General features: G+C 41.8%; 1 protein-coding gene across 1 annotated transcript in view; it reads left to right on the forward strand.

Moving 5' to 3' along the window:
* Positions 1 to 3,462: 3,462 nt before the first annotated feature.
* fam20cb (FAM20C golgi associated secretory pathway kinase b) overlaps positions 3,463 to 21,882 on the forward strand; it is a 51,011-nt gene continuing 32,591 nt past the window's right edge. The window contains exons 1-3 of the mRNA XM_078279390.1: positions 3,463 to 4,757; positions 4,997 to 5,172; positions 8,273 to 8,351. Of these exons, the coding sequence (XP_078135516.1) occupies positions 4,246 to 4,757; positions 4,997 to 5,172; positions 8,273 to 8,351 (767 nt within the window). The 5' untranslated portion in view covers positions 3,463 to 4,245. The remainder of the gene's footprint in view (positions 4,758 to 4,996; positions 5,173 to 8,272; positions 8,352 to 21,882) is intronic.

A 21,882-nucleotide genomic window follows, 5' to 3' on the forward strand; every position in this document is an offset into this window, starting at 1 on the left:
ATGGCAGAAACAGTGGTGTGTGAAGCGCAGAGGCCCATGCCTCAGTATGTAAAACCAACCTGCCCTGACCTTCTTCTCTTACAATACTAAACAACTGTCAGCATTTTATGTCCATGCAGATTCAGGGAGACTTTCCTGAAACAGTAATTGAAGTGAGCCATCATCCATCAAGGATTTTATTTTATTTTTTAAATGCATTGAGCTGTCTCTTGCTGAATCTTTCAAATGGATAAACCTACACCAATGATATGCAACCAAATTTTTTAATTTGAGATTAAAAAATGTTGTTTTAATATGGAACTATAAAACAGTTTGCCATTCATTATTTAGACTAAATAGAGGTGTGTTATGATATAGAATATTAGCCAACATAATAAAAACGTAATTTTTCATTTTGACTTAAATAACATCTTGCCTGAATCTATTTATTTGGAAGACTTTGTACAGTAGCAAAGCTCACCCTTCACCGTAATAGTGCAGATAGGAACACAGATAGTGCTATCTCACTGAGAGACACTGTGAAGTGTAGAGGACATAAATCTTGTGTATTTACAACCCGTGCTGTAGTCAGCTTTAGGATGCCCTGCCCTCCTCCCCCTCCTTCTCTTCCTGATCTTGTCTGTGCAACATCTTGGAGCTTTCAATAGCTTCTGTTGTCAAATGGGATATCAAAGAATGGTGTTTCTCAATCAGCCTGTTGTGTCACAGATTGCGATCAGAAGGTTCTTTAAAAAGAAAAAGGCTTGGTCATAGAAAATATAAATGTTGCGAAGGAACAAAGGGTGGAACTCGACACTGGTAATCCTAGAGTTGGGTCCTTTTGTCTGCGGATTATTTTTTTCTTGTGTTATGCTTTGTCATGATAGCTTGCATTTCTATCCAGTAATAGAGTGAGATTACTCATTTGGAGTCATCTCACAACAGTCCACTTCCATTACCAGATCCGAAGTGCTAATGTCATTTGACAGCATATAAAATGAGAGTACATTTTTTTTTTTTTTAAATGTGTCGACGTATCAGCGAGAGAATCTCGTTGATGCTGAAAAGCTGGGCTATATGATTGCACAAGTCAGGTCTTGTGAGTAACCATTGATCCATCGACTGCTGTGATCCATGTCTGACTGACATCAATACACATTCATCTCTGCTTGTTTCACCTCAGGCTAGTAGGCCACAGGCTACAGCGGCTGGCATAAGATCCGGACAGGCAACAAGCATCACTTTGTCTTCCACGCTCGCACTATCACTGACATCAAACACCAGGGGAGGCGATCTGATGGACCTTTTGCTTTGTTGGGAATTAGTCACTGTTAAAGGGCCTTGAAATGTCAGTGGTCAGTGTATCTGATTTATGTAAACCCTCCATTAAACAGTAATTTAGGGGAATACTTTTTTACAACAAGGTCTTCTCTATGTCTAACACAATAGTCAATGCAGTGGAGCTGAATCCATTGTTAGTCGCTTGACACCTGATGCTTTTTCCTGGAGTAAACCAATCACCTCTCGCTTACTGTCCCAACACACACACACACACACACACACACACACACACACACACACACACACACAGTGTGTGGCATTATCTTTGTGGGGACGCGTCAATTCACATAATGCATTCCCTAGCCCCTTACCCTAACCTTAACCATCACAACTAAATGCCTAACCTTAACCCTTATCCTAACCCTAACCATAACCTAATTCTAACCCTAACCCTAAAACCAAGTCTTAACCCTCAAACAGCCCTTTAAACTTGTGGGGTCCAGCATTTTGGCCCCACAAAGCTGTCCAGACCCCACAAGTATACTGTATTCCCAGTTTTTTGACCCCACGAATATAGTTAAACAAGAACACACACACACACACACACACACACACACACACACACACACACACACTTAGAGCTTCAGATTAGACCTCTGTGCTGCTTTTTAAATTTTTCTTCTATATCAGCGTCATTAACATTCACAACTAATGTTTTGTTCCACTGGGTAAATCCCCCCACAGAGCAATCTTAATCCATCTCTACTCTTCTCTGTTAGAAATATATTCTGTTAGTACAACAGCCACCGCTGCCATATCCCTCCCTCCCTCCCTCTCCCTCTCTCTCTCTCTCTCTCTCTCTCTCTCTCTCTCTCTCTCTCTGCTCCTCTTTTTAATTATAAACTAATCTAGGGAGGTAATCACAGACAGTATGATCACTTACTCATGCGTATATGCCATACTATGAAATGCAAGCAGTTTATTACCCTGTCTCTCCTGCCTATTTACAGCCACCAGGAAGCATGGATGCAGCCATAATGCTGTGCCAATTAGCCATAAAAAAGATACATTAGTGGACTGACTGGATATTGGAGAGTGCTGGCTCTTATTTGTCTTTCATGGCAGGTTGGTGTACTGTACTGTAGGTGCTTCATGTGGCATATAGGTTAGGGGTCAGGCCAGCAGAAAAGCGTGGAGTCAGTTTATTTCTTTCTTTTAGAAAGCACAGTGCTGAAAGGCAGTGGTGGAAGAAGTATTTCCATCCTTTAGGCTACTTAAGTAAAAGTACTAATACCACACTGTAAAAATACTCTTTTACAAGTAAAAGTCCCGCAGTGAAAATGTTAAGTAAAAGAATGTAAGTATCATCAGAAAAACATGTACTTACTGTAAGTAAAAGTACTCAATGCACATTTTAGAAACTGGAAACGTTCAAAGCGGTTCAGTCAATCAACTAAGTCCTAAGGCCTATACATTGTTGGGTAGTTTAATTTATAATAAAACATTGTATATTATAAACTACATGTGTGTTGTGTGAAAAAATCTTAATTTGTAAAGTAACTAGTAACTAAAGCTGTCAGATTAATGTAGTGGAGTAAAAAGTAGAAAGTGGCATGAAAAGAAAACACTCAAATAAAGTACCTTACATTTTTAGCCTACCTAGGTACGTTACTTGAGTAAATGTACTAAGTTACATTCCACCACCGCTGAAAGGGGCTTTGTGGTTTTCATTTCATGCAGCCTTAAAAACATTATTGGAGATGTGATTGGTGCTGAGTGGCAGCAGCGCAGGATGGAACTGGATCCTCAGACTGATGAGCGCTCTAATAGGCCTGTCTAATGTATCATCGATGGATTGACTGCCGTCTCGGAGGAGAAATTTCAGAGGGATTCCAGGAGATGAATTTCAGGAAAAAAAACTGCTTTGCTGCTGCGTTTAACAGAGCCAGGCTGAATATTGGCCAGTGAAAAGACGCCCTCTTCTTGCGCAGCCGGGATGTGCAGGGAGGATTTATTCTGAGAGGAATACAGACAAGCAACTATATGCTTCACGTGGTCGCAGTCTCTCTCTCTCTCTCTCTCTCTCTCTCTCTCTCTCTCTCTCTCTCTCTCTCTCTCTCAGCCAATCTGCGCACAGTGACGCTGAGCAAAGGCTGGATCTAGTCTTGGCTTCATCATCATATTTAACACACCCACCCAGATTCACACATGCTACAGGAGGTGCATTTACTCCTAGAGGTTGGCTGGTCCTGCGGGAGGATCTCTGTCTCCTGTTACCTGTGCAGTTTATTGCGTCGGCTCGCCTCGGGTGATTAGTCTGGGACTCGATGTGACAAAAAAATTACGCATCCTGGATCGCCGAGGTGGATAAGAGCATGCATTACTTTTCGGGGACTTTCCCATAAAGCACTTCAAATGTGAATAGGTTGCACTTCCCGTACATTCCTTTTTCCCCCCTCCCCGGGCCGAAGTCCCAGCTGATCCACGGCTGCTCTTCCCCGCACAGGATCGAGGTTGGACGGTGAGACCGATGTGCGCCCTCGAACCTTTTGGACACGCACGTTTAACGGATCATTTACCCCCGCGTATAACAGCTGCTTTTGGATCCTACTCACTTGTCTGCTACTCTTCTGAAATATTTGGTGGTGGCAGTGGGAAGAAGATGTGGCTTGCGCAAATCGACCGTTGGTCTGAACCGACTCAACGTGTTTTACCTGGACGCTTGCGGATGATTTTGCGCTTCTGAAAAATCTCTCCTGGACACCCGCGCGCATAAAGCAGCTAGGACTCTGATGTTGAAAATACAAAGGCTGAACACTGAATCCTTTACTCAAGACGGCAAGTGAAGATGGCTCCTACGTGTTTAATGTATATTTCATTAGATTGGCGTCCAGTCTAATAAACATCATCAGCGATGTAGTCAGCTTGTTCATCTGCGTGCTCATCATTTGCAGTAAATACTCACATCTGCTCAAAAGAGAGACCATGAAGATGATCCTCCTGCGCAAATTCCGGGTTTTGATCCTCATGGTGTTCCTTATCGCATGCTCCATGCACATAATGATAGACTTGTTACCAAAGCTGGAGAGGCATGGCAACAGCGGCTGCTCGTGCTCCCACACGCCGAGCGAGGAGCCTCAGAGCTGGGGGAAGCAGGGCTGGCCTAACAAGCACACACTGCGGATCCTCCAGGACTTCAGCAACGAGCCCAGCTCCAATATTTCCTCCCACTCCCTGGAAAGGATCCCGGTTCCAGGCGACAAAACGCAGGCTCTCAGGAGACTGGAGCATCTGGGGCAACGTGGTGACAGGAAGAGACAGTTCATCCAGGACGCCACAGTGGCCAAAAACATGCCGGTTAAGGGTTCAAGGTTGTCGGCTCTGTATGACCACCCCTTATATAAAAGATCCCCGCCACCTCTGACAGACGAGGACACGCTGTTCAACGTCAACACGGACATCAGATTTGACCCCAAAGCTGCAGAGGATCAGGCATGGTAAAGCATTTGGCTCATAAAGTCACTTTTGAAAGCATCTCACAGTCAACTCTAATGCAACCGAAGCTTTAAATAAACATTTCATAATGAGACCAAAACGTCACATCTGAGGGCTTACAGTGCAATCGCATTATTGTAATGCTGCATGTGCTTATGGGTTGTTGCACAACACCTGTCACTGTTTACAAAAAAAATAAATAATCTGACTTCCTCCTTTACCCTTTCCTTTCCTCACCCAGGAACACTGAAGGCAACATGGATGAGTTCAGCCCAACAGGGGAGCTGACGGCGGACTCCTACCCCAACTGGCTCCGCTTCCACATTGGAATAAATCGATACGAGCTGTACTCCAGACACAACCCGGTCATCGACTCCCTCCTGAAGGACCTGGTCACCCAGAGGATCACCAGCGTTGGTGAGTCATAAGAACCACAGGGGGTGACTGGCTGGTTAACAGCAGTCAGCAGGAGGGCTTCATTGCACAGACACAGGATCAACATTTCACTTCACTCTGAAGCCCGAGCTTATAAAGCAGGAAATGTGTTCTTTTTAAAAGTCATCATGACGTGCATTTTTGGCGTGTGTTGTTCAGGTGTAAGGATGGTGTAACAAATGTGTGCTCATGCTGGGGGCTGCTAGCCGTATGACCTACCTCTCAAGCTCAGGGCCACTTTGACAGGCCACTTGTCTACTGATGGACACACATATTGGTTGGGCTCATGGATTAAACCTGTGCCATTTTGGTTATCTAGTTGCTGGGTGTCTCTGCCACACAGGTCAAAGTTTGGTTTACAAATATCAGAACCTGTGTCAGCAGCAGTGTTGCCAGATTTGACTGACACCAAGTAGCCCAATCAAGCGTGGGGATGTGTGTGATGACATTTCATACAATTTTATCATAAAATGACACAAACACACACAGCTCTTGGTCCAGCTAGACAGCAGTGAACATTTTATCTTAATAGCTTTGTAACATACTGATAACGGACATATTGGGTTTGTCCTGTTGAACAGGAATTTGCTCCCTCAGATCCTCTCTGGTTTGTTTTTTATTCTGCGGCTGAAGACAAGTGAAAAAGCAATAGCGATGAGAAGACGGTCTTCTGTTTCTTTTGTTCAATTAGGCAAACCCAATAGTATGGTTGCAGTAATTAAAAAATCAACTTCACAAGCGGATGTTATATTACATGTAAAAAGTACTCACTTTTATGAACAGACATATGCTCTTACAGGGCTTCTATCACAGAGTTGTGACTTTGTAATGGAATAACAGTTTGAATAGGAAAAGACTCCGCCTTGTTGTAACTGAAATGACATTTCAGGCCCAATCACAATACACAGAGAGGAGAAACACAAAACAAATTTTACCAGCCCAATTGGGTGGAAAACAGCTCAATCTGGCAACACTGAGTGCCAGTCGAACAGTAATGTGTGCCTCTAATGTAACTTGCCCTACTGGTTATGACTGAGAGGAGATGCTGCTAAGTAATGGACAACTATGCCTATCGATGCCACAGACACTGACAACATGAACCCACACTCAAACACACACACACACACACACACACACACACACACACACACACACACACACACACACACACACACACAAGTATACATGAAGATGGAAGTCAGCTGCAGGCTATAGCACAACAGTGCCGAATCTGCTCGGCCTGTTCACTTCTCCCTGCTTTACGAGGCTGAAGGAATAGTAAGAAAAACACCACAATTTCCTCTCATTTATCCACACAAAGCATCACCGCAGAATATATCAGAACACCTGGTCTCAATGCAAATTATGTGGCTACACATCACGGTGTGATTCAAATCAAACATTGTGGCTTTTTTATTTGATTGGCGAGTGCTTGGGGAATCCAGCTTTTTTGCAGAAAGCCGCAAGTGCAAGTAGATACCTGACAGAGACGATAATCCACGCTGGGCCAGTTATATGGGCTCTATTTCTGCTTTTCTTTTTTTTTTTTTTCAAGGGATTGTCTTCCTTTTTTGGCTCAGTCCAGCTCCCACATTCCAAGAGTGCTTGTCGACTCAAAGTCGCCCATCTTGCGCTCGCTGTGAAAAGTGATTGCAGATTTCAGGTTCATCTGCCAATCACAAAACTGTTATTGGCCTTTAGCAAAAGATTAAATACTTAACTGGGAGTAGGATTAACTGTTTATAAAACTAGTATCCCTGCCTGGTTACTAAAGGAAGAATGTATTTCTTGCTTTTCTGTCTTTCTGCTCAACATGTTCTCTGGTTTTCTCCCTCTTGCTTTCTGTCTCTTGGGCTGGGTGGATAGAGGAAGCAGTTCTCAGCATCTCTAGCCAGCTAAATACATGGTGGCTCAGTAATTACAGAGCCTTAACACAGGCCTGGGGCAGAATACCAATAGAAGCCAATAGCAGTCGGTTACTATCTAAACTCAAGGATAGGACTGCTCGGATGCATTATACGCTCTAACCTCTTTTGAGCAACGTTCATCAATAAGGGCATGGCGTGCAAATGCAGCAGATATGATAAATGTTATTACAGATTATACGGGAGGTCTGTAACTTTCATTTGCGGTTTGCATACTGTGAGTGGAGGTTGAAATGAAATGGTATATTCATGGTCCCCTGTGTACAGTTCCTATCAATTACAGTTGGATTTGCCTTTATCCAACATGCCCCCAAAAACTCTTTTGACACAGAAGCAAGTGAGACCAGGCGGACATTGATCTTTTCACTTGTAATTTCTTTCTCTGTAAACATTTTTCTTGTCCTCGTGATTCCCATATGTAAAAAATAAATGAGAGCATTGATTGAGAAGGTTGTTCTTTGGCAAAAGGCCACTGAAACACTGCTTTCGATCGATCAGCTGAAGAAAGAACTGCTCTGCTCTGTTTTGTTTTTTTGCGCGTTTCGCTGTTTTTCAGCCCTGAATAGTCCTCGCCACAGTGCCTGGCCCAGTCCCACGAGTGCCTTTAGACTGCATTATCATGTACAAAAAGGGGAAAAACATGAAGGATAGAAGGATGAATACAAACACAGTGAGACAGGGAGAGATGGACCCTCCAGAGAATACAAAGAAAGAGTAAACAGGGGAGGAACGGGCGAGCACTGGCTGTCCTTCACCCCCTCACTCTCCCTTCCCAACAAACACTGTGACATCAGCGCTCTGCCTTTTCAGTCTCTCTCTCTCACACACACACACACACACACACACACACACACACACACACACACACACACAAACAGTGCTTCACCAACATGACATGTCTCTAAAATGTGAAATCAAATCAACGTCAGGCAATATTACATTATGGTTAATATGAACAAAATATAGGCTCATTTCCTCATGTGTATATGCACTTATGGCTAGGCTCTTATCTCTGAGCTTTATGCATTTTATTCTACTCATGTGACACAGTCTACTGGTCAACACACTTCTAGTCGGTTAATATATGTGCTTATTACTTAATTTGGCCTTCGGTTAATGTATTGTTAATGGCAGTGTTGTCTGTTTCACTTCAACAGCAATGAAGTCTGGAGGCACTCAGCTCAAGCTCATCATGACCTTCCAGAACTACGGCCAGGCTCTCTTTAAACCCATGAAGTAAGTATTGTATGTGTTTGAAAAAAAAAAATAGTTCCCGCTAGCTCTATTGTTCCTCTTCTTTAAGAAAAGCAATCTCTTAAACTCATATCATGTTAAAGCTTGAGTGCCATTTCAGCATAAAACACCAATATATGCAGCTCTTTACCTCCACTGACTTCCTTTTTTCATCCTACTACCTACTCATTCTCCTCACAACATCAATCTCATTTCCTCATTCGCCTCTCTGGCTGTATCAAATTGCTTTCATTTCAGCACAACCTTGATATTCGACTGAAGGCCGACATCATTCTGCTGTGTCAGAGCCAAATGTTGAGTAGGCATTTCACCTCGCAGGGCTTTCAGGTGACACGACACATCCTTTAGTGGCCATATTTGAGGTCCTCAGCCCTCAGGCAGCGCTGGCTGTGTTGTTTTATGACTGATTCATCTGATCAATTATCTGTGTTGTGATAATGTCAAACCATCTAGTTGGCTAAATGTCACTGTCTTGTTGTCAACATGTGATTTTGCCTTGCTTGCTACAGCATGAAGTGTTCATAACCCAATGAAGTTGAAACCAAATTTGTAAACCATGACTTTTTAATTGGTTATCTCTACAGTTTCAATGTCGAACCTTTTAGTCATATGTTAGCGGTGTGGCTCTGTGCATGTTGGTTGTTTGGTTGGTCGGTTAGTCCACCACTTTGGTCCAGACTGAAACATCTCAACAACTATTAAATGGATTGCCATGAAATTTGGAACATATATCTATGGTGCCCCGAGGATGAGTCTTAGTGGCTTTGGTGATCCCCTGCCCTTGCATATAGCGCCACCATGAGGTTGTGGTTTTTGAGTTAAATGTCTCAACATCTTCAGGCTAAAACTTGTTACACACATTCATGTCCCCTTCAGGATGAGTTTTGATTCTCTGTTCGAACTTGATTGGGCCAGGCTATAATTTCTCAAAATTATGCATGGCTTGAATGAGGTCGGGTTTGCGCTGTTTTTTGTGTGTACTTAAATTGTTTAAAATTAAGACCTCATAGCCTGGTAATGTCATGAATTATGTATGGGTGTGCACAGCTGTGTTTGATCACCGTCTTCTGGTTATCTATTCAGCCCCCTCCATTTGCATGGATTAAAAAAGCAGGCCCAAACCTGCTGCAGTGGTTCAGGCTCAGTTTGGGCTTAGACAGAAACTATACAGGTTCACGTAGGGTTTGGGTCTGGGTTTTTTTGGGCCCGATTATCACTCTAGTTGTAATAACGTTGGTGATCCTTTTTATCTAGTGCAATCATTAGGTCGAAACTTAACTTATCTGTTACCTTTGTTCATAACCAAATATCTGCAAGCTCAAGCTGTAATGTATACTATACTAATTAGCATATGTTAACATCACTGGGAACATGTTAGCATTTAGCTCAAAGAAAGAGCTGCTAGCGTGACTGTAGACTCTTGTTGTCTTGTTAAATTTGTCACAAGTCCCATATTGGTTCCTGAAAGAGGATAAGGTATAATTTAAGGTATGTATTTTTGGCTTGGTGCCCGCTGCGCAGACGTGGCTACAGGCAGCAGCCTCTCAGGCATCAATCTTACTAACCCAGGAGCTACATCTTTTGTCATTATTTCTCCATAGCTGGTTCTCTGTAATGGTGCCAGACATAATTGCTGTAAGCTTTGTAATCCAACACCTCTGTTCCGTGCCTCATCTCCTTCTGAATCCTATTCCAGTTGTGATATGAGAGGATGAACTGTAGCTTATTATCAATGTCTCACATCAAGGGGTGAAGATGAGGGAAAGCACCACTTTCTTTTTCTTTTGTACCTACTGTGCTTATGTCAACACACCCTGTATTACACCTTGGTTTAACTTGTTGAGCATCTAAGTCTATCCAGTGGTTAAAAAAAATGCCACACTGTTAGATAGATACTGTGTAATATTTGATTAATTCTCATTTCCTTTATCCAAACTGTCATATTTAGACAATAACACATCCCAAGAGAAGCGCTCTTTGCTCCTTATCCCTCCTCGATTGGTGGATTTAAATGTTACCCGTCATTTGTTATGGTGATTGTAATTTAATTGTGGGTTAATACTTTTCTACACAAGACTGTTGTCTGGCCCCTGTATGTCAGCATGGAGAGCGGGGTTAAGCCTGTGGATGATAGGTAGTGAGGTGGGAGGAAAAGCTATTCAGAGACTGTTGTAATTACTGCTTCAATCGTACCACACTAAGTCAGGCTAGACGCAACAAGCCTGAAATCATCCTGACAGGTTGGGAAGAGGAGAGATGAGAATGAGGTGAGAGGAGGGAAGGGATGGGGAGGGGAGAAGTGTGGAGTGCAAGACAGGAGGGAGGAGAGGTGAGGGGGCCAGGGTTAGAGAAAATAGTAGAGAGACAGACGAGGAGACGTAGGCAAAGAGTGTTGTAAATACACGCACAGAGATAAAATCCACAGATTTTCTTGGTGCACTGCCTCGAATTTGAACCCAGACGGAAATGTGAAATTACATTTTCCGAGAAAAGCATGGGATGGTGGGCTTGGGCGTAAATCTGATGGTTGACAGTCGTGGTTGTCAGAGCCGCCGTGATGTTTGATAATCCTGAAAAATGGCAAGAGTGAAATGGGAGGGGGGCTTTTTCATTCCCTCCTGCTTGAATGCTCTTGACTTTAACAAAATAGGGCAACCCATGCTGGCATGTGTGTGTGCTCATTTGGACTGCAATCAAGGTCTTGACAGATTTGCAGTGTCATTCCCTCGCAAAGATCACACATGTACGCACGCACGCACGCACGCACGCACGCACACACACACACACACACACACACACACACACACACACACACACACACACATCCACTTAACACCCAACATCATCTGCTGGTGTGTTTCCACATGGTGCATCAAAGAGACAGAGGCTGAGAGATCAAAGACTTCTCTGGCTGTGCTCTTCTGCATGGCTCCTCTCAACTCTAATTCAAATGTGTGCCAGCCAATCAGGCAGCGAAAGCAGGCAGGCATGTATGCGGTGTCTGGGTAACGATCGACCCCTCAAACCATCCATATCTGTGGAAACCTGCTCTCTCTGTTTATCAGCCCCTCTGTCTCTTTCTCATTCTTAGTATTCTTCATCATTCTCCACCCGTGTCTGAAACTCTGCCTTTTTGTTTTTCTCTCTTGCACTTTCTTTAATGAACGGCACAGAAATCCATTAACAGGGTTCCCGTATTTGTTTCATTTTTTCTCAGAGAGAGAGAGAATGGTCAGTACCTCTGTTTTGTGATGACATTCAGAGGAACCCTTTGTATGTGTAGGTCAAGTAAAACACACTTTAGAATGATTTAACCATTCATATGACAGAGATTGAATCAGCTTCTACTGTATTGAGGCACCACAAAATGGCTTAAAGTACCTGTCCGCTATGATGTAACATAGATGAATCAGCCCACTGAACTGCTGTCTGCGGTCCACTTTTCCAGACATGGAATAAACCCAGTCTTTACTACTCTAATCTAACTCAAGGCTTGTTTTGCAAAGTTTGTTAAGACCACAGGTCTTGTGAGATCAGAGAGTCTTTAAGGGATGGCACTAAAATCCCAGCTGATGCCCAACCCTGTGTTGCTTAAGTAGACAGATGAAAACATCATGGCTGTACTCTCTGTCACAACATTGTAACCTGAATGAAGCTGAGTTTTATGACTAAGCTCAATTATTACTTTCATCATCCTCTGCATGCTGTTGTGCCTGTGGCCAGGACTGAAATAACCCTAAATTTGCGGAATTTCCATAATTCCTCCTTTTGTTCTTGTAAACAAACATTTTACGCTGTCAGCTTTGGAGCATCTACTACACATATGTGGGTTAAAACAGGTTCATTTTACTCATAAGCCCTCAAAATATACAACATATAGACATTTGGAAGACTTATCCTGAAATCTAGCTCAAATGGCAAAAATGCACATTGATGCTTTGGTATACTGTAGAACAAGAAGAAAACAGTCCCAGCTGTCCTAATAGATAATTCCTATGGTGCAGCTACTGTATGCTGTAGCTTGTAGTGTTTTTCAAAGTGGATATGCTAGAATACTGCTGCTAAAAGTAAAGTGCTTGGCTGAAACAAATATACATAATACAGAAATAACTCTTTTTTTAGTACCAAAAGTAAAACTTCCAAAAAGTTGACAATGCAAAACAATATCAAAACATTTGCAAAAACTACCAGCATTTAGATTAATCTAGCAAATTGAGTATATTGAAACTGAAGTCTAACAAAAGTAGAACATTTTTGCATGATTAACACCACTACGAATTATGACAGAAAACTGAGTATCACACCTACATATTTAACATGTTTAATGTCCCACACCCTCTTCGTTTAATTCAAGCAAGAGTAAGTCAACCAATCTGCTATTTTCTACATAGCTACAGTAAGAAAATTGCATCTTGCTATTTAGAATTAGCATGTATATAAATTGCTGTGTCATCTGCATACATTTTGATATTAACTACTGAACAGATATGAGGTATGGTAGATCATAAATATAAATTCTAAATAAAAAAGGGCCCAAATAGAACCTTGAGGGACACCGATAGAGCATCAAATGGTGTTTTTTCCTTCAATTCTTGTACAGTGGCTTTGTATGCCCCTGACATCTCCACCAATTGCAGGGTTAGGGAAACTGCTATGTTGCCTGACAGGTGAAACTCTTGGCAAAAAAAACCCTGTAAGTCGTGTTCAATCATAACTCACATTCGTTAACTTGATTTTCGATTTCCAAAAGGGCCACTAATTACTACCACTCTGGTTAGCAGCTATGAGAAAATAACTACAGCTTGAAACTGGACCGGTAACCCACTCTGTTGTTCTGTGGGGGGAAAACTTCGCTCTTTGAAAAGGTGCAGTCCCTTTGGGAAGAACGCTCCAGCAACAAAACATGTTGTACCTTCAAAAGCTTACCTTCAAGCTCAAATAATGATAATACACATAATGTGCCTTTTGCTGTCAGACACTTTTAGTGCAATGAAAAGGTATGTATGTAATACCTTAAGGACCAAAAGGAACCTCTGCGTGCTGAAATAGGCCTTTGCCGTACAGTGTGTTCGAGTCCCAGCTGTAGGGTCGTACTTTTCAGCACTTTGAACCTGTGTGTCTGGATAGAGAACACTGACAATGAAAGTCATTAATTGTTTGATTTTCTTTGTCTCTTTCTGTCTTTCCCTCTTTCTTTTTGTCTCTCTGTAATTATGACTTTGTGCTGGTGTGAACCGGGGAAATATGATTGTAATATTTACAGTGGAAATTGTCTCGGAGCACACAAAGCCCATTAGATGATGAGTGCAGATGATCGACAAAGGAAGGCGGGGGGAAGGACTGATGATTGATATAATGATGGTCTTCCGTTCCTTCTCACTTCCACTTAATTGTATCGCTTGTCAATCAGCCGACCGTTGGCTCAGTCGCACACAAATCAATCTGAGTATTCCTAGAAGAGATATCCGCTCTGTCCGCTGCTCCTCCCCACTGAGCGATCTATATCTGTGCTGAGTCGGGTCCATGAGTAATTTTTGATTGACACGTCGGGGAGACAGGAGACGAGAGCCACATAATGTCACCTCGTTTGTGTCAATAACATATTGACTGCAGCACAAATAACAGCCTGGAGGAAATGTCTTTGTTAAATGTGAAATATAAGTGGGAAATTTGCTGCGTAGAGGAGATGATGTTGTATCATCAAGCTGCATTAGCCGTGGGAGGTGAAATAATAAGATTGAGGGAGCTTTGTCTGAAGATGGGGAGGGCATGTCTCAACAAAAACCCTTATTATCCTTGCTTAAAGCTGCCCAGATTTGTCCTCATACAAGGCAAAGACCGAGAGACTGATAAAAGACAGGACAATTCAGCGATTGTTCCCGTGTGTTGCCAGACAAAAGGATGTCAAACAAGCGCACTTCTCTCTGGACTAACCTCCATTTTTGGCCCTCACTTTTTGTATACATTTTGTCAGTTTGGTGTTTTTGTCAGCGTGTGTGCATGTTTGCTGCGTGATATTGTATTCACAAGGTCTTTCTGTGCCTGTGCTTTGACTTTGAGTCAGAAAATAAAGGGATGGACCGCCTCAGGACAAGTCATTCAGAGCACAGATAATAAGAGGAGCTCTGTTTGGAAATTCACAGCAGCGCAGTTGCAACGCCAGAGCTGAGTGGGTAGAAAGTAACATGTTAACCCCCAAAACTGCTGGCCATCATATCTGGAAATGGTGCAATACACACTCTGCAGTCTGCAGCTGCATTGAACCATGATATAAAACATTTAAACATTTTTACAAGAATAATTGGATATATAAAGCACATATAGTAATTAAACCCTATACTGTACATGCTTGTGGCATACAATAGGTAGCACATGCATGAAATCCACTGTGACTATATTTGCATACATTACATGCTTATAATTCACATAAAGGTTATATCTCATAAGCAGTTTTTTATACACATTCAAACTGCAATCACAATTATCCCTGTATGACCAAATAAACATATATTTCCAAGCCCAGAATATGAGCCCACTTAAAATGTAAATGCAATAGGTCCTGCACATGCTCCACATCTTAAACAGAGCACTCGGGGATCATGAATAATTGCAGAATATTATAATTGCTTTTAAACGCACTGGCCCACCTAAGGAAATATCTCCAATCAGTTAATTTCTGCTGTTCTGTTGCTAGAGAAAACAGTTGAATAATTAAAAAAAAATTACAACCACTGTGAGATGTGTTATTTAGCAGCACTTAAGGCTTTGCACTGCTCTCTGCTTAATGTTTTGACTGTTCCCCCTATGTCATAATTGTTTCACCAGGGTATTATTTGTGTTGAAGCAAAATTGTTAGAGGAACAGAGAAAAAAAATAGTGTGTTCAAGTGCTCAGTGATCCAATCGAGCCCCGAGGCTCAGTTATCTGACCCCCTTTCTTTCTTCCCTGCCGAGACTGTAACACACTACAGGCCACCAGGATCATGTAAAGCACAGCCACACTGCTTTCCCCTGTGTGTATGTGTTAGTTTGTTGGAGCTTGAGATGGAGGAGAAGTGTTAAAACAAAAATGGTAAAATCCACCCTGATGCTACAGGAGCCTTAGATATTTAATACTAATTAGCTTCAGTGACACTGGATGCTAGTCCTAATCTATAAGGCCATAATGATAATACACCTGTATTTATCCCTGATGTATTGGTGAAAATAGCAGAGTCTGTGTGTTAACAGAGAATCATTGCTGGAGGATGCTTAAATAACTTCCATGTCAGAAAAATGTAGAAACTTGTAATTTGTGAAACAAAGTAGAGTAAGACAAAGCAGCCATTTTGCTAGATTAACATTGTTCGAAATGGACAGAAAAATGAACAGGCTTATTTTTATTCCCTTAAAGGTCCCATATTAAGCTAATTTTGAGGTTCAAACTAACGTTTGTCTGAATATACCTGTATTCATCTTCTATCTGAAACGCTCTGTTGTAGCGCCTGTCTCTTTAAGACCCACTCACGAATAAAGCCCAGTCTGCTGTGATTGGTCAGCGTTTTCCGGGTCTTCCGCATCTGTGCTCTTTGCCAAAAGATACTAAAGATAGCGCATTTCAAGCGGCACCAATGTTATGAAACTGTACACACTTACTGTCTCCTAAAGGGGTGTGGCCTCGTTTGAACGTGTAGTGAACGTCGTGTGGATGGATAAAAAGTTATATTTGAATCATTTATTAATATGTTCTTTTGCAAACGTTGGATATTTACAGTGCTAAAAGACATATTTAGCATGACACTGATACAGAAAACTACTCCAGGATAGGGTGTCTCAGTTCTAAACCGTCTCTGTCTTGGCACTGTAGCAGCACTTTCTACTTATATATAGTATAGTTGTGACATCACATTTGTACGGAAGTTCTGATGGCTCCTGCACCGTTTCTGAATACAGACTGTGTGCATTCTTTGTGGATTGACATTTTGATACTTTCACAGTATTTATATAGCATCTTGTCTTGCTTTATAATAAAAAACAGACATGGAAATCTCACTTTTCACAATATGAGACCTTGAAAATGATCAATATTGGACAAGGTCGGGCCATAGGGCATTGATGCAAACTGTGTTATTCAGTGGCCTGGTTACCATAAATCATTACTTTTTATTCAATCAGACAGTCAAGGCTCAAAACAGGGTTGTGTACATTTACGTAGACAGACGTAGAGACATGTTTTTGGGGTAAATTGTATGTGTTCCAATGCAAATTGGTCAACTAATGTCATGCATGGAAAGGCTTATATCACTGGCGACTATAAAATGAACCACTTTTTCTGTCATCAGGGAACATATTTATCACAGGATAAAAATAACTCCCTCTAGCTTCCTGTGTAAATTAATTTTATGTTATGATGTAAAAGTGGTTTATATAACCTATTTACCAAGCAGCTGTGAAATACCCTGTAAATAAAAATAAAGGCTAAACTGGCCCACTCTGATAATAATCTCTTAATATTGGGCTGAAGTTGGTATGGTAATGGACAATAAGCAGTGCAGACCTATTGCTCAGCGTACTATAGAAAAACATGCTATGAGCAGAAGCTTATGAAAATAATCTATGGTCCATTGGGGATGGGGGGAAAAACTGTTGTAATCTGTTAATGTACTGTTGGCGTTCTGCCATCTACAGTTATCAGCCATCATGATTTATGTAGAATGTAGATATTAGTAAGTAATGTATTCTAACACACAGTGCCAGTTTTATTTAGTGTAGCTGATTAGCACAATCGTTAAGTTTGACACGTCTGTGTAATGCTAACATCCATTTCTTTTCTAAAAACTCAACATCAGCATCCAGTCTTTTCACCACTTCCTCACTCTGCACCGCTGTCACTGCAAATGAGGTGTGTGTGTGTGTGTGTGTGTGTGTGTGTGTGTGTGTGTGTGTGTGTGTGTGTGTCACTGTTTTCTGCCACTTCTAATGATTTTGGACATGCATGTGTTCCAAACTGTCTCAGTATGCTGTAGTTGTAGGAGACAGACAGTGGTCTAATTTCTTTGTCTTTGTGTGCTGATTTGTGTGTACATGTTTTTGTTTGTGCTCATGTGCGTATGAGCACCACTTGGCAGTAATTCTGTTATGGCAAATTCCACACGGCCCTCGCTTAGGCCTTCCAGGAGCAGAAATGCCTTGACGATATTATCAGTCAACTGCCCCCTTCAGGTAAATGTTATCAGCTCTAATGCTGTGCTGAAGGAACGATAACACAGTGTTGCAGCCAGCAGAAATGACAAGCCAGCATCCAATCTGCATATCAAAGCCTCGGCTAAATTCCTCTGCCATCTCTGTGCGCACGCACGTTAGTGCATGTTTGTGTGTGTGCGTGCTTGCACACACATACATGGATTTGAAATGCTGTGCTGCCATTTCTCCGCAGTCTCAGAGGCAAGTTGTTCCTGGCCCCGCCACAATGACGGTTCATCCCTGATAAACTCAATCACTGTTTCTTAGAAAATTCCAAAAAGAAGCTTAATTACTCGCCCATAAACATCTCAGAGAAGCTGATCCGGTTCTGTGTTTCTGTGGGAATGCAAGGCCTCGATACCATCTGTCATCTTGTCTCTTTGCTTTGAAGGAGCTGTCACTCAAAGCCAGGCTTTACTCTCTGTCTGGACACAGCACACCTCAACAGCTAATGTGACAATCGCGGCAGACGTTGCTTCATCTGTCCTGGGCCCAGCCCTACGCGCTGCCATTCTTATTAAGGACCAGATGCTGAAAGCGGAGGCACAGAGGGTGTTTCATGACTGGAAATGAGACTTTTATGTCTTCCCAGAGTCAATGAACAAAGAGAGAGTGTGACAGTGTCATGTGTCCTGTATTTAGTATCACATACTTTAATTAAGTGGAAACACCAGCTTTTTTTTCTTGCTCGGGTTACAAACTGAATATTAACGACACAAGACTAAAAAAGAATCTCATTACAAAAAAAGAGTAAAACTTAGATTATTTTTCTTGACATCCTTAAAGGTCTAATTACGTAACTTTATTAACAAAATGGATTTAGTTCATGCTAGTTTAGGCTGCATGATAACCAGGTCTTGTAAACAAAAGTCACACAACTGGCTTGTTCACTGGACAGTGTTTTAGAAACCTGTCACCTCCATGAGGTTGGAGATTTTGGCAGCATGGTAAATCAAATAAATCTAACTTGAGTCCCTTCAACTTTAGCCAAGAATCGTGTACTTTCTGTGCTTAAGAGCATGTGAAGGAATAACAGAGCGTGAGCATCAGTCCTGACTGCAGCTTGTTTTGCTCAGCTGTCGGCTATCAAATGTCAACATCTGTCTTCGTATAGCATTCAAACCTTGGCGTTTTTTGTTTCCTGTTCTCAATACATTTTTACATCTAAGAAACAGCACCACACTCATCTTAGAAGAAGCATTTTCATCTGTCTGTGCTTTCACTTTTCTTGATCTGAGAGCTGCGATGGCCTGAAGAAGCCGCCGTGCTCAGTGGTTAATATACACACAGTATCTGTTATTCTGCCACAGGGCGAGACAGCTCTGGTTTTACAGAAATATCCAGCGTTTTATAATGTGGCTGAGCTTCAGTCTGGTCTGCAGAGCTTCTCCTGTGATCTTTCTCCTTACTTTCTGTCTTTACCTTCACCAGCCATTAAAGCTGACCGCCTCTTCACGCTGAAACTGATCCCTTTTATAAGCTGTAGTTAGCGTCAGGGAAAACACCTTAGGGGGGATCATTAGACTGTAATGAAGCAGGAGGTAAAATACCATGTTCACCCGTCGCTCTCCAACATTCCTGATTGTCAGGTTTAATTATAGCACCGCAAGGTCTTTGGGGCGTCATGTTGTTTTACTGTGTTTATATCATTTCTTTTATTCACCCTCCACCTCTCCCTTTCAGCAGATGGATACGTAGTCTAATTGGGCTTTCTCTTCCCTCCCGTCCCAAAGGAATTGCCTTTTGAGGGGGGCATTTAGGAACGTGGGGCATGTTGTGATACGTAATTAACAAACAGCAGAGCGGCGGCTAAGGTTATGGTGGGAAAAAGGTTGTGTGAACCACAGCTGTCCATGCTCTGGCTATGGTATAGATGCGGATTAAATAACATCTGTTCCACACGGCTGCATACTGTATGAGCTTGATTAAAGTAGAAAGCTCTGCTCTTACAATTGAATATCTGCATATCCCCCCCCCTCCCCCTCCTAGCTTCACCACTGACATCCTCTTCAGAGGAAAAGAAGGAGGTTGGGTAGTCAAAACAAGTGATGCAACCAACCTCAGATGGGAAGATTAAAAAGCCATCCATAATGCCCAAGTCCCAACATGAATTGCTGCCTCATATGAAACAGGATGGAAAAGGTTGCTTGTACTGTACCAGTCAGTCTCCGCTTAAGCACCTCTTTGAGATGAACATCATTTGAAAGGGATAACAGCATGTGATTTGTTGATGTGCTGCTTAAGTGGAAAAACAATATACTTAGACTGAGTTGCCTATTTGTTTATTGGCACACTTTAATTTTAATTGTGTTTAACAATGCTGTGTCATTACAGTTTATAGGTGCCTTATTGGCAAAAGATGCAAATGTGCTCGCTGCTGAAACAAAAACATCAAATAACAGATTATACATGGACTCAAATAGCAACCATTATGTAACTTATGTAACAACATAAAATATGCATCTTTTTTTAAATTAATAATGCCTTTTTTGTTTTAACAGGTTCAGAGAGAGATTATTGCTAAAATATTTTTTATGTGTGCAGACTAAAAGCAGTTTGAATTGATTTTATTGGCCAGTGGGGGTACAAGCTGTAAACAAAACTTTCGCATATACAGCAGATAGGGCTTAGATAGATAATGTGTTTGCAAACAAGAAGCAACATTAGCATTCATTTTGAGTTTTGTTTTTGGCCACCCTAGAAATTGTACCTACAAATTGTGGAAAAAATTTGCATCTAAAAAATAGTGCCTTGAAAACTCCTGAGCTAGGTTAACAAGCTAGTCTATAACATAGCATGACTAGCCTGCAGCCAAACAGCCACCAGCATGGCCAGCCCCTAAAGTTAACTGAAATTACAAAAACTGTATTTCTGGCCACTTCGGGGCAGCATAAACAATCTGTAAACACAATAAGCACTATTTTAAGTCGGTATGTTAAAGCTGTTATCAAACAGTTGCCTATCTACACATCCAACAGATACAGAGCAACGTTAGCATTAGCTTTGGAGTCATGTTTCTGGCCACCCGATTCATGTAGGTTCAATATTTCCCCCCCTTTTAGCTCTGTTTTACCTTCCACCAACTCCTGAGGGGAAATATGTGGCTCTTTAGCTGCTAAATGCTCCACTGTTTTCACCAGCTGTAGCTGTCTACAAATAGCGTTCAGAGCATTTTCACTGAAAACATAATTTATCCATTAAATTATGCTATAACTGCATTTTCAGGTGATAATTCTCTATGGGACTGTCACTACGAGCCACACCTTACACATTACACATTTCATTTTGTCATTTAAACCACTGTTATGGAAATATAAAAACTGACTTGTGCAGCTTTAATGTAGGCTACTATTGGGATTTCAAAGACAATGTCAGTTTCAGCTAAAAGAAGTACAAAAAACTACAGTGGGATTATTTGAATTTTGGGAGTGTTTTGGCCCTATACCATCTTCCCAGTCCTGCAGATTATTAATGTCAGTGGGGTGTGGATAAAGAAAGGATAAAGACAAGACCATATGGTTGCGCCCACCGAAGGATTATGATTTGTTGTTGTTTGCAAAAAAAGAGAGCGAGAGAGGGAGGAAAAGTGACTTCAGCATTGTTAGGCCTGGCGAGGAGAAAGCAGCTTGGCAAAATGGCACGGATTAGTGAGCTGTGCTGTGCTGTGTGTTCAGTTAACTCAGTGCAGCGTTGAAGTGGGAGGGGGAAGGGGGGCATCTATGGTGTTTTCCCAGCGCTTATTCAAATATGAGCTTTGGAATCTGAGTTCTCGTCCAAGCACAAGCTAACTTCAGAGGGGGCGTGGCCATCTCATCATTCAAAGTAATGATCCCTGAAAATCATAGCCCAGCGTCTGGAACAGGCCACTGCTTTCACCTTTAATTCCACATGTCCTCCCCTAATTTACTGTTCGCGGACAACTTAAGCAGGCAGACCACTTAAACATGCAGCGTTCACTATCCAAAACACTCCCTCTCCTACATAGAAGAGCACAACTCATAATTTATTAGTCAGTCTGAAGAAGGGCTTTCACGTCTGTCACACCGTCCGTGTAAAGAAACATTAAAAGCAGTTTGTTTGAGCTCTTAGCCAATATTCACTCCTTTATTCTGCAGTGCAGTAATGGAAGAGCTGCAGTTAAGTGCAACAGACTTAAAACATTTTAAATATGCAAATTATCATTGGTCTTCTTTTTTGACCATGTTTCTTTTATTCCCTGAATTAAATGTGCATGCATCTGCCATGGTGTGTACATCATTATTAGCTGTTGCTAGCTGCAACTAAGGAACTAA

The sequence above is a fragment of the Sander vitreus genome, chromosome 21 (assembly GCF_031162955.1).
Source record: "Sander vitreus isolate 19-12246 chromosome 21, sanVit1, whole genome shotgun sequence".
Taxonomy (NCBI): domain Eukaryota; kingdom Metazoa; phylum Chordata; class Actinopteri; order Perciformes; family Percidae; genus Sander; species Sander vitreus.